Source organism: Halichoerus grypus, chromosome 4 (genome assembly GCF_964656455.1).
Source record: "Halichoerus grypus chromosome 4, mHalGry1.hap1.1, whole genome shotgun sequence".
Taxonomy (NCBI): domain Eukaryota; kingdom Metazoa; phylum Chordata; class Mammalia; order Carnivora; family Phocidae; genus Halichoerus; species Halichoerus grypus.
The window spans coordinates 51,772,891-51,792,329 of NC_135715.1; the positions used below are offsets into that span (position 1 = coordinate 51,772,891).

At 42.3% G+C, this 19,439-nt stretch overlaps 1 protein-coding gene across 5 annotated transcripts in view; it reads right to left on the bottom strand.

Moving 5' to 3' along the window:
- The window catches only part of VWA8 (von Willebrand factor A domain containing 8), a 348,712-nt gene that overhangs the window by 36,531 nt on the left and 292,742 nt on the right, over nt 1–19,439 (bottom strand). For all 5 annotated transcript variants that reach the window (XM_078070311.1, XM_078070310.1, XM_078070309.1 and 2 more), the window contains 2 exons: nt 9,795–9,903; nt 6,322–6,478 (listed from right to left, as the gene is read on the bottom strand). In XM_078070311.1, the coding sequence (XP_077926437.1) occupies nt 6,322–6,478; nt 9,795–9,903 (266 nt within the window). The remainder of the gene's footprint in view (nt 1–6,321; nt 6,479–9,794; nt 9,904–19,439) is intronic.

Here is a 19,439-nt window from a genome sequence, read left to right on the forward strand (position 1 = left end):
TAAGATCACTGAGCACTGACTTGGAAAGAAAGGTGCACAGTTGGCCCTCATGAACCCGTGAGTCAGCTCTAGAGCAAACCGTTGCCATATCCCAAAGACCTGTCACGATGTTGGCAGCTGGTCAGTTCATGGGGCAGGTTCCTAGAAGAGTTCCGTGGGCTGCTTTCAGAGACCAAGGATAGGTATTTGGTTGACCAAGATTAACAGCTCAGGCCCAAAGAATGTAATTTAATGTGTTGCCTTGTAGGATACAAGAGTTTTCTGAAGTTGCTGTGTGCTTTTAACAGGATGATTGTGTTTTCATATGATTGTGGCTTCGAAGTCCTTTCCTGCTAGTGCAGTGCTCCTTTCGATCGTTCTTCCTCATTAGCTTCCACTGCAGCCCCACCAGTGTACTTAGAGACCCCTGAACACGGCACACCCCCACCTCTCGGAGCTCCTGCCTGGGCTGCTCCCCCTCCAGGAACTTCCTTTCTCTGCCTCTTTGCCTGTAACTCCCACTTTCTCTTCAAGAGTCAAATCAATGAGGACCACCTCGAGGAAGCCTACACTGATCCCAGGTCTGTCTTCTTTGCTCTCAGAGCACGTTGTGCTTCTCACTATCAGAGCATTTCTTCCCCCTGCTATGCCCATCGGCTGCCTGTCTCCCCAACTAGGCTCCTTTATGAGAAGGACTGAGTCTCATTGTTATGTGTACAGTGCCCAGCATGGTACCCAGCACTTAATAGATGCTCAAAATGGAATGAAATGAATGACTGAAATAAAAATAAGACTCAGGATTATTTAAAATGCAGCATCTTAAACCAGTCATAAGGAGAAGGTTCATTCACTGAGTGAGGCTCTCTTGGGTTTTACAGGGTTGTATCCATAATATACTAACTTGATCAAGTGTTTCTGTAAGTTTCGATAAATGTAAAGGCACTCATCCTCAGATAGGCACTAATGAATGTACATCAGCAGAGCCTAGCAATAATAGCATAGTCTTCTAAACTGCTGTGCGTGCACACGCATGCGTGTATGGGTGTGTGCGGTGTTGGGAGGTATGGATCCCAGATCCATAGCTGAAACTCTTATCTCAAATACAGATTTATCTTCTTGGGAACAGAAACCCCAAATGCTGAATGACAGTGAATGGTCTCTATTCCTCCATGTCAGGCCAAGTGCCGGGGAGAATCCAGCCAACACAGAGCAGAATGTTGGAGGCTTGTCAGAATCACATAACGTTAGGCCCACACTGCCATGGGCGGATCTGCAATTCCTGCCCTGCCACCTGCAGGGGTTGGCTAATACCAACTCAGCTGTCAAGATTCCGCTTGAAGTCTTGCTTGATCCCTCCAGTAAAACTGATCATTCCCATTCATGAATCTTCTGTAGATATCTACTATGAAACCTCTGCACATTATGGCTTTCACTAGAAATGTCTATTTCCCTCTATCACAGTGCTTTTCAAACTTTATTTTCCACACAAGGAAATATGCTTTACACTGAGATCCAATACACAAAACACATATGCACGTGTGTTTGTATAATTAAACCAAAAATTTAATGAAAAATACATTTACTACATATGATTTACTACATGGATATTTTCTCTTCTATTCCTCTGGGAGAAGAAATAGTCTTATTTTTTCTTTGAATCTCCAGTACCTACCACAATGCCTGGCACATGGTAGCACTCAATAAACACTGTTAGATAACACTTTGAAAACACTGACTATCAAAAGGTAAATAACAGCTGAATGGTGTTTCCCAAGGTGACATGCCAAGGGGCCCTTCTAAATCTAATTTACTCTCTGTTCTGAAGAACAGCTAGGAATACGTGCACAGGACTTGACCTCCCAACAATACCTCGTATGTTTGGTTTTGGCAATCTCCTAAACCTCTCTATAAATTTTCATTAGATTAAGTTATGTCTCAAGTATCAAGGCTGACAGAAGCTGGGCACCATGAATATTGCAGGATATGCTACTTCCTCCCTTCATACACAGGAAGCTAATATGCTCTTTTCCAAAGAAGGGGGATTAGTACTTTTCCAAAGGGAGGTTAGAAAAAAAAATGTGGATACAGCTTGTCCTTAGCAGGGGGAAAAATACATACACGCGCGTGCACACACACGCATCAAGAAAGGAATCAGGCAGCTGGTAGGTCACCTTGGGCAGACTGGTCTTTGTAGTGAGATCAGAATCAGCTCCATTTATAAGGCTACTTCTGGCACGAACGTGTTGCACCCAAAAACACACCACATGCTGTTTTAATTATGAAGAAATCTGGAAATCATATTCCAGGTTGTGTCAGCTTTCAGAAAGATCACCTACAAGGTGTTCAAAGCTGATAAATTCTGAAAGATGAAGACTGACGCAGGGAATGGGGAAAGAAAATAGGAAATTTTAGCCTTTGGATCAGATAAGCTTGCTGGTGCTAATACTCTCAAAGCCCACAAGACTAGCTGGAAATATGTCTTTTTGCTGCTTTAACCCTGATCAAAACTGCAGGGCACAGCTGCTTCACATCCTAGTAATCTATGTGGACTAACTGCATTTTGTTGGCACAGTATACTTTTAAAGGGTGTATTTATTGTTATGTAAGAGTCTGGGAATTTTGGTTCTCATTTTACTTTTCTTATAGGTCAGACTTAAATATTATAATTTTGGATCAGTTATGTGGAAAACAAACCTAAGCTGAGATCTACTGTGTAAGACTGATTCGTTTTACAAATGCTAGTAGGTACACCTTCCATTAGCTGACGCCTGCCTCGAATGCCCTTTTATTTATTTATTTATTTATTTATTTATTTATTTTTAAAGATTTTATTTTTAAAGATTTTATTTATTTGACACAGAGAGAGCAAGAGCGAGCGAGCGAGAGAGCAAGCACAAGCAGGGGGAACGGCAGGTAGGGGAGAAGCAGGCTCCCCACTGAGCAAGGAGCCCAATGCGGGGCTTGATCCCAGAACCCTGGGATCATGACCTGAGCTGAAGGCATTCGATTAACCGACTGAGCCACCCAGGTGCCCCTCGAACGCCCTTTTAGGCCTGGAAAATACCTCACCATCAATCTCATTCATGTGTTATTGGTTTAATGTTTCTGTCCTGCTTTCTGCATGTCTTATGCTTGTCTACCTCTGTTAGTCTTCCCGAATCAATCCTTTTTTTCAAAGTTTTAATTTAAATTCCAGTTAATTAATATATAGTGTAATATTAGTTTCAGGTGTATAGTATCAACCAATTCTTGATGTATAGAAAGAGGTATAGAACTGGAATTCAGATACAAATGAATGCTAACTAGAGGCTATTTTGATGATGACAAGAGCCTATCAGTAGTATTAAGCTCTTTAAGGCAATACGGGGGACCTCCAGGCTGATGGATGGGTCTGGCTGTCACTCTGGTTTCAGCCAGTTTCTTTTTTTTTTTAAGTTTTTATTTTAATTCCAGTTAGTTAACATACAGTGTTATATTAGTTCTGGGTATACAATATATATTGATTCAACACTTCCATACATCACCTGGTGCTCATCACAGCAAGTGCCCTCCTTAATCCACATCACTCATTTCACCCATCCCCCCACCCAGTCTCGTTTAGCCAGTTTCTGAACTAAGTATCAGCCAGACTCTGAATAAAGCATTGGTATTCATGTGTGCATTATTCATTCCACACGTGTGTATGAGTGTTTGCCATGCACTGGGTTCGAGGGATAGGTGCTGGGATGTATTAGAGAACAAAATCCCCTGCCCTCAAGGGACTAAAAGTCAGTGGAGAAGCAATCAACTCTTCATACAAATAATAATACAGTGGGAAAGAGTGATAAGAAGTGTGGAGAAAAGGTAGAGGACACTATAAAGCATAAATGGAGGGACTTGACCTCATTCTACATATGCTGAGAGTTGCAAAATAGCTTTAAAACAGACTATTTGATGATAGTGAAGAATTATTACTTTTTAAAGATACGATAGTCGAATTGTATGTTTTTTAATTTTTTAAAGGGTTCTTATCTTTCAGAGATATACTCTGAAATATTTACAGTGAAAAGATAGGACATCTTGGATTAGTTTCAAAACAACGTAGGGGTGGAGACTGGGAGTGGAGCCAAATTTTTCTTCTTGAAGCTGGGAGAACAGGTCCATAGGGTTCTCTCTCTGCTTCTCCCTCTTTTTATTTATGTTTGAAAAATTTCATAATAGGGCGCCTGGGTGGCTCAGTTAAGCATCTGCCTCCAGCTCATGTCATGATCTCAGGGTCCTGGGATCAAGCCCCGCATTGGGCTCCCTGCTCAGCGGGGAGTCTGCTTCTCCCTCTCCCTCTACTGCTCCCCCTGCTTGCTCTCTCTCTCTCTCTTATAAATAAATAAACTCTTTAAAAAAAAAAAGTTTCATAATAAAAAGTTAGAGACTCTTCAGCAGTACTAAATTGGATACTCACCAAATAGGAGTCATTTACTATCATTTACTACATGAAAGTAGAAAGCACCCTCTTTGCTGTGTTTTGCTATGCCCTGATTTTCTCAGGATTTCCATGTGTTTTTATTTCTTCCCCTCTTTTTTCATACTCTTGCTCACTTCCTGTCTTTCAACCACCTTATGGTCTTCTCTTTTACTTGGACTAAATTCTTCTCTGCAGTAATTAGCAGAGGTGTATGGTTTTCTTACTCCCTTCCCCATTTCTTCCCTTTCCTCTCCCACAGCCACTAAATTTAGTTGCCTTATTATCACAAATGCTCCTTGACTTCTTTCCCCTGCACGGTGGTGGTGAACAGAACCAGGTCTCTTACCCCTATTATGGAAATCAGAGAAGGGGTTGCATACTCGTACCCAAGCACTTCTGAAAGGTCTTTCCGCCTCCCCACGAACTATGTGTGTCAAAGCACGCTATTTGTCCACTTGTGCAAAAACTGAGACCACTCTGAGCATGGCAACCTAGGAACTCAGTAGTCGGGGAGGGGAGAATGAGGCGTATCTCATGTTTGGGTTCTTTTCCTAAGTGGATGTTTCGTTGTTTATATGGAAGGTTGAGCAGTCTTTGAATCCTAACAAGATCTTTCATATAGCATTCCTCCCACCTTTTTTGGAGAAGGTGAAACTGCTTTTATTTCTAACAGTTATCTGTCCCCTAACTTCTTTGAGAGGAGGAAGAGAGGCAAGTCACCTATCTCCACGCAAGCCAATTCGGTCACAGTGAGGATAAATACATTGTTCCAGGGCTCCTGGGAAGTCAGCAGAATGGCTAGGAGGGACACTTTTGCCTTATTTACCTGCTGGGGACATGAGGCTCCTACTGCTCACAGGCTTTCCTGAGGGTGTGGCAGGAGGGGCCTGCATTCTTGTCCCTATTGTTCTGTGCTGTTTACTTGCAGGATGTGTAAGCACAGCGTGTAATGTAATACCAGATGTTCTACGTGGGAGGAACTTCATAACTCACACACACACACACACACACACACACACACACACACAAGCGTGCTTTTTTCTAACGGCACCCAGCCCCTTCCATTGAGCACAACAACGTAAAGCTGCCTCCCAAACCACTACCAATTCCCTCACTCCTAAAGGAGGTACTGCCGGTCCTTTGGTATTTTTGGCTTTTAGCTAAAGAACACATGTGGATGTCTAGTGAAAGCATCCTGTGGATTCTTATTTTTTAGATGGTTCCAATCAAAGTGGCCCAGATGGGTTCCGGATCATCTAAAAGCCACAGGCTCGCTGGCCTGGATTTCAAGGCCTCCACCCACTGACAGGGACTCCACATTCAACCTCCCTCCCCACCCACCCAGCTGGTACCCTTTCTCCTGGATGGGCAAGCTGGCTCTCTCCGCCACAGACACTGTGCTCATCCTGCTCATTTAGGTTTCCCCTCCTGGAAGATCCAAACCCTGGCTGAGCTCAGGCCCTACCTCACTGACTTATCCTTGTCTATACCAGCAGGAGGCATGGCCTCCGTACCATGACTGCAGCACTTAAGGAGTGTGTGTGAGTGTGTGAGTCTGAGTGTGCGTATGTGTGTTTACAGGTCCTGTCCCCACACCCATCTACAAGATTCCTGAGGGCAGGAAGGGAACACTGCCTAGAGTTTTCTAAATTCCCTTTGGGGCCTAGGAATGGATGTGGACGGAGTGATTTGAACTTTAATTTCTCTTAAGAGCAGTCTCTTTGGTTTTAGTTTCTAATGGGCTCAGTTCCTTTTTCTACTCAGGCACGTGTGATCAATGCATTGAACTGAGTGCATCAAGCAGAGAACGAGGCCTTATGTTCCCTGGGCTGTCTCTGCTGGGCAGGTGGGTGCTATGGGTCTCAGTTTGTGCTGCGCCAGGTGAGTGGTGAGCCACTCACCGTTGCTGAAAGGCCTTCTGGCCCATCTCTCTGGCAGCTCTCTTCACCTCCTCGGGAACCGCGTCCTTCTCAGCCTCCGACACCTGGTACACGGGATGGCCCACGTCCAGCCGGTATGGACCTCCTTTGCCGCCCAGACCTGCGGTGTCTCTTCCTCCTGGAAGGAAACCGTGAAAATCCAGGTGGTAAGTCTGATCCAGGCCACAAGACAAAAGTCAGATCGTGGCTTGAAAGCCATCCCGTGAAGCATGTTAACTGTACCTAATTAGTAATTAAATATTCAAATGACCTTCTTCTGGAAACAAAGGGTACCCCCCTGTTTAGGTGCCTTTTCTCTTCTCCATCCGCCAAAGTTTACCCATATTCCAAGGGTCAGTCCAAATCCCAGGACACCTCATCTGATAACTCTAACCTCATAGGGATCACTCCTGGCCACTATTTACTACCCTTTAATATTTATTTTTTTCTTTTCTCACCAACCATATGATGGGTGGGATTATATCTTATATATTTTTATACCTTTGTACCTATAAGAGTGGCTTGAACTCCATGGATAACTTGGTACATATTTGTTAATTAAATGAGCAACACTCCTCGTCCCTCACATGTTACCTTATTTTTCCCTAAAATAAGAGAAAGACAGAGAGGATAGAGGATACAGTCAGCTTTGGGTACTGTCAGTTTCAGAACAGTTTTTCCAATATAAACCCAAGTCTGCATGCTTATAAGTGTACATTGTGCAATACTGCGTAAACTGTTTATGTTGTAAATATAAATTAAATGCCTGGAAGACCAGGTGAGGACCTTGGCTAGCTAGAGAAAGCTTGCCTTATCTTCAAATTATTTTAAAATACTGTGTTGACCCCCAAAATACATATATTGGCTAGATTTGGCCCCTGGGCTACCAGTTTATTACCTCTGCTTTATAATGATTAAAATACTAGCAATCAGTTTCTTTCATTCATGCACACATAACTTGGGCACTTAGAAGAGAACTCAACATCGGAGAGAAAGTATCGTATCATATCATATCGTATACTAGTGTTATATAGCAGAGCATCGTACAGTTAAACTGGACTGAGGCTCATGACAATGCCAAGAAGTAAATCATATTAGTATCTCCATTTTACAGCTGAGGAGACTGAGACACAGAGACGTTCAGGAACTTCCTTCAAGGACACACACATAGTGTATGGGAGCAGGATGCAAACTCACGCAGTCCAGTTTAACTGTACGATGCTCTGCTATATAACACTAGTATACGATATGAACAGTATCTGGTGCAAAATAAGAACTACCATGATTATTTAGACAACTTCCGGTCACAGAATGAGAATGAGGTCATTTCTAAGTTGCATAAAGTGGAAATTTTGAAAGCTTTTAGGCTTTGGTTAAATGATGTTACATTTATCTTTTCTCCCTTGGAGCCTTAATTGGTGTAATAAACTAAAAGTAAAACTCAGTATGCACTGCTTCCCTTACCAGGGTCCAGACAGGTCACTTCCTTTTGGGAAATACCACGAGAACAACCTATTAATGATCATGTTTACCCTTCGATTTGAGCACATCTGATTTTACTCTTATTTAGAAATTAGGGGTGGAAAATTCCTTCTTAGATGTGTGTGATTCCTGGCTCTCACTCAGGGACAGCCTGGAGGCAGACAGGACCAGGAACTGGACAATGACAATGAGCTCCAGAGGCAGAAAAGCTGTTTCTGTGACCCGATTCTCTTCCTATAGGAAGTTCTTCTTAGGCATGGGTGGGTCACAGATTCGAGTGGAACACTTCCTGGGTGCTGAGGTAACATCAGTCTTGGTGAAGAGGAAAGTACCCACAACTGTTCAGAGGCTGGTATGAGCGAGGCTCAGCATGAGTCACAGGAACCCTCGGGAAGGTTGCACCAGGGTGAAGAGGGCATGAGCGCGGAGCTCTTCATGGCCTCTGCTTCTGAGAGCCTTTAATTTGTACTACTTAGGGCGCCTGGGTGGCTCAGATGGTTAAGCATCTGCCTTTGGCTCAGGTCATGATCCCAGAGTCCTGGGATCGAGCCCCACATCCGGCTGCTGACTCAGCTGGGAGCCTGCTTCTCCCTCTCCCTCTCCCCCTGCTCGTGCTCTCTCTCTCTCTCCCTCTCTCTCTCTGTCTCAATGAATAAATAAATAAAAAAAAATCTTAATTTGTACTACTTAAATGAAAATGCTGGTCAGAGGTTCTAGACTTCAGGGCATAATCTTGAAGCTAATCCTGGACATCCTAAATCAGCTCCGAAGATATGGGAGAACACGCAAGGGAGGTGCTCTGATGATGAAAGAGGGATCAAGTGACTTGGGTCAGACTAAGTTCCACCTAGAGAATTCTGAGGGAGAATGACAGACATAAAAAGAATTTGAAGTAAAAAAGATTCGATAGAAAAATAAAGGCCGAGGGAAACAAAAACATCGTCTTCAGTCTGGACAGAGGTGAGCTAGTAGATTCAAATGGAATAAAAAGCGAGAATCTCCACTCCACCGCTGGGAAAAACCTGCATCTGGCCAACTCGTTCCACAATGCATTCCATATGGATTAAATCTTGCCGGCTTGACACTAATTTCAAGATCAAAGGACATTTCTAAAAATATGCTTTCTTTAAAGCTGATGCTTGATGAATAAACAGAATAGGCAAGAAGTCTCCAGGCCTATTTGATAGCACATTGTCTCAGCACAGAAACCCATTTCCTCCCGCGGCTGTCAAGGCCAAGAGGCACACAGCGTCCTCGGGGAAGGTGAAGTACGGAGCTCCTGCCAGAGCAGCTCACGGCCGAGATACGATCAGACAGTGCCCACGCAGTCTGGCCCTATTCCTGCAGCCCAGCACATGTGTCTGCCCCAGCGGCCGCAGGAAAGAGGAACACAGCAGTCATGGGAACAATGCTCCTGTCAGGCAGCCAAGAGGAAGGAATGGACCAGAGCCATCAGTTCAAACTGCAGCCCACTCTCTTATCTCAAAACCCTGCATCCTCAACATACTCAGATGGGGAAGGCAAAGCCCATTTCTTTTCCAAGTCGGCTGGTCAAGAAAGAATTTACGATAGATTGCTGGCGTGATCCCAATTTAAAAGAAGGGCTTAACTTTTTTAACGAACACATTCTTCAGACCAGGTCGTGTGCTCAGCACTTTATAATCACAAGTTCATGTAATCCACACCACAACCTTGTCAGGCAGCTAATATTTTCCCCTTTTCCTGATGTGGCAATGCTGGGAGTGTCAGAACTGTCTTTGGTCCCAGGGTGGCAGAGTCTGTAGGACTCCAAATGCCAGTTTTTCCATGTCTTGACGTCATGCCGGGATTCAGGGCAAAAGTACAGAACAGCTGACTAACGGGGGAGGCAGAGAAGGCAAGTGGTCACTGAGCCTTCTCAGGGGGGTGTGTGGTTTCCGCAGGCTCGGGAAGTCTCGGGACGCTCGACCCAGGAGGATGCCCGTGCTACCAACCTGTTCCGCCAGCCCACGTATTGCCGCCCACATGGGGCATGTTGTCTGGGTCCTCCTTCCCGTGTTTGGGGGAGCTCACGTCTTCACCGCTGTCTCTGTTGATTGTAATCTACAAATGAAGAATTGAGACATTATCACTCTCTCATGACCAACACCAGAAACTGCAGGACAGAAAGAAGAATTCTTTTCTCCTAAATCCTTAAGGTATCTTATAACCTCAGGTCACAGGACACAACAGATGCTGTTAGTGTCTGGCAAAGAATTTTATCAGAGTTAACATCCATTTGGTTGGGAAGGAGACATTTAATTTTTAAAAAAATTCCTTAAAAAGAAAAGAAACTAGACTGAGTTACAGTTTCAGAATTTTCCTGGTGCAGAACCTGCCTCAAGCGTTTACACAAGGAACACCACCTACCAGAAGCAGGGAGAGTGGATCTCACCAGAGACCGACACTCTCTAAACGGTTTAAAAGGATCACTGCCCGGCTGTTCCAGCTGAGTAACAGCAGATATACATCTACCTATTTAATTTTTGAAGAAATCCCAGTCTTCTGAGAAATACTTTGTATAAAATATATGGAAAAGAAAAATAGAAAATGTATCTATGTATGCTTCAGTGACAAAATTATACACACAGACATGAAAGACTGCTTATTTATTTCCGGACCCTCTCTATTTTATTATGGTATTTTGTAGCTTTCCTAATTCAGCTTTATTTTAAAACTGGAGTTACCGTTCCTGCAATGGCAAACAGAATAAGCTGCATTTTAGCCCTCCTCTGTGAAAGCCTGTGGCTCACTGGTCCCTAATTTCATTCAGCACAGATTCACCAAAATGACTGGTAATCACCCAAGAATTCCAATCCTACTAAGTTAGTTCAGTAGATATCATTCCACAATAAAAAGAACTCAAAGCAGTCCCACTTTATGAATCCTATGAGCCGGCTGTCAAATGTAATGATTTTCAGGGCAGACCAGATCAAATATTCATTTATTTGTCCAGTAAGACTTATAGACGATGTACTGGGAGGACATCATACGAAGTACTACGGGGCCTACAAAAGCCATAGAGGATTGGTCACTGCTCTCTAACTGCTGAGGGTAAAGCAGGGCGCTTGCAGATGGACCAGAAGCCAGATGCCAGATCAGTTTTTAGAGCTGACCCACTCCTTGTTAGTGCCTGGACTTCATTCTGGATGTTGGATTAATGAAGGTAGGCAAGTAATTTGCAGTCTTTGCAAATAAAATGGCTATTAAGAATGAATTCAACATACAGACCAATATCCCTGATGAACATGGATGCAAAAATTCTCACCAAAATACTAGCCAATAGGATCCAACAGTACATTAAAAGGATTATTCACCATGACCAAGTGGGATTTATCCCTGGGCTGCAAGGTTGGTTCAACATCCGCAAATCAATCAACGTGATACAATACATTAACAAAAGAAAGAACAAGAATCATATGATCCTCTCAATAGATGCAGAAAAAGCATTTGACAAAGTACAGCATCCTTTCTTGATCAAAACTCTTCAGAGTATAGGCATAGAGGGTACATACCTCAATATCATAAAAGCCATCTATGAAAAACCTACAGCGAATATCATTCTCAATGGGGAAAAACTGAGAGCTTTCCCCCTAAGGTCAGGAACGCGGCAGGGATGTCCACTATCACCACTGCTATTCAACATAGTATTAGAAGTCCTAGCCACAGCAATCAGACAACAAAAAGAAATAAAAGGCACCCAAATCGGCAAAGAAGAAGTCAAACTCTCACTCTTTGCAGATGATATGAAAACCCCAAAGACTCCACCCCAAAACTGCTAGAACTCATACAGGAATTCAGTCAAGTGGCAGGATACAAAATCAATGCACAGAAGTCAGTGGCATTCCTATACACCAACAACAAGACAGAAGAAAGAGAAATTAAGGCGTCGAACCCATTTACAATTGCACCCCAAACCATAAGATACCTAGGCATAAATCTAACCAAAGAGGCAAAGGATCTATACTCAGAAAACTATAAAACACTCATGAAAGAAATTGAGGAAGACACAAAGAAATGGAAAAACGTTCCATGCTCATGGATTGGAAGAACAAATATTGTGAAGATGTCAATGCTACCTAGAGCAATCTACACATTCAATGCAATCCCCATCAAAATACCATCCACTTTTTTCAAAGAAATGGAACAAATAATCCTAAAATTTGTATGGAACCAGGAAAGACCCCGAATAGCCAGAGGAATGTTGAAAAAGAAAAGCAAAGCTGGCGGCATCACAATTCCGGACTTCCAGCTCTATTACAAAGCTGTAATCATCAAGACAGTATGGTACTGGCACAGAAACAGACACATAGATCAATGGAACAGAATAGAGAGCCCAGAAATGGACCCTCAACGCTATGGTCAACTAATCTTTGACAAAGCAGGAAAGAATGTCTAATGGCGAAAAGACAGTCTCTTCAACAAATGGTGTTGGGAAAATTGGATAGCCACATGCAGAAGAATGAAACTGGACCATTTCCTTACACCACACACAAAAATAGACTCCAAATGGTTGAAAGACCTCAATGTGAGACAGGAGTCCATCAAAATCCTAAAGGAGAACACAGGCAGCAACCTCTTCGACCTCAGCCGTAGCAACTTCTTCCTAGAAACATCGCCAAAGGCAAGGGAAGCAAGGGCAAAAATGAACTATTGGGACTTCATCAAGATAAAAAGCTTTTGCAAAGCAAAGGAAACAGTCAACAAAACCAAAAGACAACCGACAGAATGGGAGAAGATATTTGCAAACGACATAGCAGATAAAGGGCTAGTATCCAAAATCTATAAAGAACTCATCAAACTCAACACCCAAAGAACAAAGAATCCAATCAAGAAATGGGCAGAAGACATGAACAGACATTTTTCCAAAGAAGACATCCAAATGGCCAACAGACACATGAAAAAGTGCTCAGTATCGCTCAGCATCAGGGAAATCCAAATCAAAACCTCAATGAGATACCACCTCACACCAGTCAGAATGGCTAAAATTAACAAGTCAGGAAATGACAGATGTTGGCGGGGATGCAGAGAGAGGGGAACCCTCCTACACTGTTGGTGGGAATGCAAGCTGGTGCAGCCACTCTGGAAAACAGGATGGAGGTTCCTCAAAAAGTTGAAAATAGAGCTATCATACAATCCAGCAATTGCACTACTGGGTATTTACCCCAAAGATACAAAAGTAGGGATCCGAAAGGGTACATGCACCCCGATGTTTATAGCAGCAATGTCCACAATAGCCAAACTATGGAAAGAGCCAAGATGTCCATCAACAGATGAATGGATAAAGAAGATGGGGGTATATATATATATATATATATATATACATACAATGGAATATTATGCAGCCATCAAAAGGAATGAGATCTTGCCATTTGCAACGATGTGGATTGAACTGGAGGGTATTATGCTGAGTGAAATAAGTCAAACAGAGAAAGACATGTATCATATGACCTCACTGATATGAGGAATTCTTAATCTCAGGAAACAAACTGAGGGTTGCTGGAGTGGGGGGTGGGGTGGGAGGGATGGGGTGACTGGGTGATAGACACTGGGGAGGGTATGTGCTCTGGTAAGCGCTGTGAATTGTGCAAGACTGTTGAATCTCAGATCTGTACCTCTGAAACCAATAATGTGATATATGTTAAGGAAAAAAAAAAAAGAAGAAGATAGCAGGTGGGGAAGAATGAAGGGGGGGAAATTGGAGGGGTAGACGAACCATGAGAGACGATGGACTCTGAAAAACAAACTGAGGGTTCTAGAGGGGAGGGGAGTGGGAGGATGGGTTAGCCTGGTGATGGGTATTGAGGAGGGCACGTTCTGCATGGAACACTGGGTGTTATGCACAAACAATGAATCATGGAACACTACATCTAAAACTAATGATGTAATGTATGGGGATTAACATAACAATAATAAAAAAAAAAAGAATGAATTCAACATAACTTCCCTTGTCTTTGTCCAGACTAGTTAATTTCAAATGTTGCAACATCATAAAGAGATTTCTGCCAATAGCTTTGGCAACATTAACATAGTTTTGGCCACAATTTTAGCATACTTTAAGAAAATTTAGCAACCAGGACATGACAATTGATATGAATTCCACACACATATTCATGCTCTAAAAATGGGTCAAAATAAATATTTTCTTTTTAAAATTAAGCTATGCAGAATAGCTAGAAACATTTAGAGAACAAATAAACATTTAAAAAAACTTTCCCAGAACTTGTCACCACTTTCTAACTTGTCCAGAGGTAATATAAGAGATAAGCAGTAAATTAAAATATGTATATTGGCTGTAAGAGTTCTAGACCAGCACTAACCAATAAAACTTTCTGTGCTGATGGAAATGTTTACATCTGTGGTGTCTAACATGGTAGCTATTTGTCCAATGTGGCTACTGAGTACTTGAGCACCTGAATTTTAAATTTTATTTAATTAAAATTAAAATTTAAATAACCACACGTGGGTAGTGGCTATTTCACTGGACAGCCCAGCACAAGGACAAGCTTGCCTCAGCCCAGCAGATACTGTTTGGAGCTCTCTGTAGCATCTTATAGATGTTCTCCATGAGAAATGAGAAAAACAAGGAACAATTAAGAACTGGGATAGGGTTTTATTCTGTTGCTAATTTAAGAAATTTATATAAAAGTTATAACTACAGTCTAACTGGTTTTTTTTAAACAAATATAATGGAACTTACATATGGAGATACATTTACTATAATAAGAATATAAGCTTTTGAGGGGCGCCTGGGTGGCTCAGTCGTTAAGCGGCTGCCTTCGGCTCAGGTCATGATCCCAGCGTCCTGGGATCGAGCCCCACATCAGGCTCCCTGCTCAGCGGAAAGCCTGCTTCTCCCTCTCACAGTCCCCCTGCTTGTGTTCCCTCTCTTGCTGTGTCTCTGTCAAATAAATAAATAAAAGCTTTAAAATATATATATGTAAGCTTTTTAAAAGATGCATTTATTATAATACTGTCACTGCTCAAAACACTTCTGGACTGCTTCTGGAAGGATCTACAGAGTCTGTGACAGATTCTTTAATATTTTTAATGGTGGCAACTATGTGTTAAAACAAAAGTTGATTTTTAATAAACAGCCAAAGGATAGAGTTGATTTCTGGTGTAAACTGTTTGCTAACTTGTTATGTACTCTTTAGCAAGTCAATTAACTTTTCTAGCCCTCAACTTTCTCATCAGGAACTAAAGGGGGTTGAACTAAATGATTTCTACTATTCCACCTAGTGTTGGGATGCTCTGATTCCAAATCTGGTAAATAGGGTGATTAAGCTGGGGTTTTAGTCAAAACCAGGTACACTTATATAATAATGAGACTAGTTTGCTTAAAAGAGCTGTGACTCTTCTTTAGGCCAATTCTAAAAGATGAAGTTCCAAAAATGGTCTGAGCAATGACAGCATTATTGGAATAACTGTTCTGAGCATCATTCCTCACCTTGGGGTGTGCGTGGGCGTGTGTGCGTGTGTGTGTGTGTATTCAGGTATGTTGTTTAAAAATAAATAAAAGAACTTCAGAAGAGAAATAGAAAGCGAATTCTTATGTGTCTAGTCACTTTATTTTAATCAAAAATTAGTTATCTTCTTTAGACATTTCCTACAATCCAGATATTCTGGTGTAAGAGAAGAGCCTTTTAAGAACAAATACTAAAAATGATGGCATAAGACAAAAGAAAAAGCCCCTCAAATTGGTCCTCTCAGTGACTTCTGAAATCATGCTCTTGGAGTTGCAAAGACAGCTATAATGGGCCAAGAGGGAGGCAGAAAATTGGCTATGAAACTTCTGGGCAGAAAGGAACTGGCATGTTCTCTGCCGCCTGTGTCTTCCCGGGCCATCTGCTGGGAAACGGCACTGCTCACATTGCCAACAGCAAGGCAGGCTTACACCAATCCCAAATGGGAGTCTAGAGGTGTTTCAAAATTGACAAATTCTTGACAAAAACAATCACCAGCCCAAACCTGATTTATTCCAGAGAAATATATACCACAAAATTCCAGGACACTTAAAAAAAAAAAAAAAAAAAGGCATTTTGGGAAGTTTATCTAATTTTGTGTCATTTGATGAATGCCATTGTACTCACAGGAATATATTTCTCTAGTGCATCTGCCAAAGGGTTTTCGAAGGCATTTTTAGGGCATCTCCTACATGAACTGACAATGATTCATAAAAAGTACAAGGCAGGAAGTCTAAGACAGTGCAAGCCAGGACAAAAACTGAAACAGATACTAGGGCAGGCCTATCATTTGAGGAAGCTTGTTTCCTGGGGACAGACAGACATGAGCCACTGGTCATTCTGAAAGCTGATAAACCGCTGAATACTTTGAAGTATGTGTTGAGGATTTGGAATGCATTTCCTTTGAGGGCTGGTTTCACCTAGAAAGAACTTAAGTAAATCATTCCAATTCCTGAAATGGACACTACTGTATTCATTTAAATGGATCAAAATTTTCCCTAAGCCACAAATATCATGGACCCTTACAAAAATTGTTTAAGATTTATTTATTTATTTTAGGGAGGCAGGAGTAGAGGGAAAGAGAGTCTTAAGCCAATTGTGGGCTGTGTGAAGCCTGATAAGGGGCTCGATCCCACGACCCTGAGATCACCACCTGGGCTGAAACCAAGAGCTGGACACATAACCGACTGTGCCACTCCAGATCCTTACAACTTTTGGTGCAAACTGATGCATGTGCTGAGACTTTTGATGTGTTTCTGATGGCTGACACAATCTACTTCCTTTTAGGTAAGTGTGCCGTAATCCTAAAAACCGTAGTCCCAGAAATCCTCTTACATATGAATTAAAATGGAAAAAACACGGAACTTGTAAAATATAACTCATAAAAATGTTCCGGAGTAAAGCAACCCAAAGTCAGAGCAGGGAAGGGACATGACTCACTAAAACCTTGTAATTCTGGGCAAGGCTCATATATTTTAGGCTCCTCCTCAAGTTCAGGATTTTTAAAAACCATCAGTAAAATGATATAAATAGCCAGAATATAATCCTGGAAGAAAAGTTAGCTCTTGGAGGTATGACTGGACAAGAGAGCTGATTCTCATTTTCCAGCTGGAGACTAGGTGTGGTGCAGCAGATATTTCTAGTTGCCTACCCAACATCCATGCCCTCCTCCTCCTCCTTCTTCTTCTTTTTAAAGATTTTATTTATTTGAGAGAGAGAGGGAGAGAGAGAGCACAAGCAGGGGGAGCAGCAGAGGGAGAGGGAGAAGCAGGCTTACCACTAAGCAGGGAGCCCAATGAGGGACTCGATCCCAGGACCCTGGGATCATGACCTGAGCTGAAGGCAGACATTTCACCGACTGAGCCACCCATGCACCCCTGCCTCTTTCTTCTTTCTAAACAGAAGTCAGATGAATCATTGTTGAGCGGAATTAAGCACAGCAATCCACTGCCCTCTGCCAGTGACTGGTATAGGGAAAGGGATGTGAGCTGAGATGGAACAGAAGGTCCATGAGGAGGTTTCTGGGAAACGTCTTCCTCCCAGGTAAGAGAAGAGCTTGCTTGCTGCTCTGGATGTACGGCCCTGCTCTCCCCTGCAACACATGAGCACTTGTTGCCTTGGGAAGCACGAGGCTGTGATGCAGAGAGAGGCAACCTACATCTAATAACCACGTGGCAATGAGACGAAGGTGGCAGAGGGAAGGATGGAGGAACTTATGTCCCCGATGGCACTGTGGAGCTGCTAAACCAGCCCTGGAGTCACTTAACTCTGATCTTCCACATAAGCAAATAATAAATGTCCGTATATTTTAAACTACTGTCAGTTGGGTTTTCTGCTACTTGGAGCCAATTGCATGCAAATTAACAAATTCATGTGTTGAAGGATGAATGACAGGCAGCAGGGCAGAAGCTATTGTCTTGACTTTTTGGAGGATGTCCTATTTCTAACAAGAAGACATTCTTTAAATTTTTTGACATCAAAATTGTCATAATAATAACAGCACAGAAATCCTATTTATTATGGTTGCCTACAATTTTCTTGATTGATTAGCAGCCAAATGAATGAATTTATTCGTTCTCTTATTCAAACATTTCTGTGTATGGTTATGGTACATCTGCTACTCACTGGGACACACAGACACATGGAACAGGATCTTTGCTTCTAGAAGGATACTATATAAAGGGGAACAAAGTCACAGTGTAGGGTGATAGAGGCCATAATAAGGTACTGAGCATACCTGCCTAAAACATATTACTCTCTGAGGTTACTCTTACTCATAGATTAGAAATTTCTTTCACAGATACAATGGAAGTCACATCAATATGTCCCTAGGGATGATGGTCTTTCATATGAAGACAGCTGGTTAAAAAAAAAAAAAAAGCTGACTCTCACCCAGTTTTCATAAATAACATGTAGCTTCTATAATGAAATGCGTGACAAAAATACCTTTGTCCTTAGGTACCTCCTATGTGTTCCAATTTCAATTTCTGGCAAACCATCAAGTATGCAACTCATCTTCAGGTCTTCCCTGGCTGATGGCAACATCTGCTTTCAAATACTCAATGGCCTCCTGCCCTCTTTAATCCCTCTTCATTTTTACAAAGCAGGGAAGGATCTGATTTTTGATCACTAATATTAAAAAGTTACACTGTAGCTGATATTCATTCATGCTAAATCATCAACCCCAAAGGGCATTCACATTGTGTGTTTAACACTAACGGAGAAATCAGGTCTTTCCTTTGTTTGCAAGTCTAGGAATAAGCAAGCAGGCAGAGGTGGCAGCAGGAGCGGATGGGGTAGGGGATGGGGGGAGGGTGCCAGGTCTGTTCCCTGGTCCTGAAGACAAATGCCTGTTGGGGCGATTATCATATTACACGTAAGAAGCAGGTGGTCTATGGTGTGTCTTGTAGCAGCTCTTGCTGTGATGGAGTGGATGGACTCTTCTGGCATCAAAGAGGGTTCCTGTCCTTTCTCGTGGGCTTCTTCACATCAACCAGGAGCCCCTCTCTCCTGATTTGGGCTGGACTCCTTTGCCCACCTCCCCAGACACAACCAAACTCTGTCTTACCCTCTTCTTTTCTGCTTCAATACTCCTAGTATGTGTATGTTGCTTCCTGGCACAAGCGATGTGCTTGGTAAGTATTTTTAAACATTTGAAATGGTAATCTAAAACACCTCCCTTCCTCTATCTGATACGCTGTTCTGGAACACATATCTATATACATCCTCTGTTATTTCTCTGAGTTTACAGTTTCTGACAAAGAACTTTCTCACTGAAATGACCCTCTTCATAAGTCTACTATTATGCAACAAAAACACCCCGCTTGATTAAAATGAAGGACACTTTGAAGATTTCACCGACTTGGGCTAAAAAGGGGGGCAAAGTATCAGTTTATTATTTTACTTTGCATTTTGTTATCTGATAGCAGTAGTTGGCACAGTGGTTTATACATATACCCTTAAACATCATCGATGCTTAATAAATATATTAAATAAATGTGTGGGAGACTGCTCGCAACAGAATCTGAGTTTAATCCTCTGTGTACAAACTTATCCACAACAGGGGCGCCTGGGTGGCTCAGTCGTTAAGCGTCTGCCTTCGGCTCAGGTCATGATCCCAGGGTCCTGGGATTG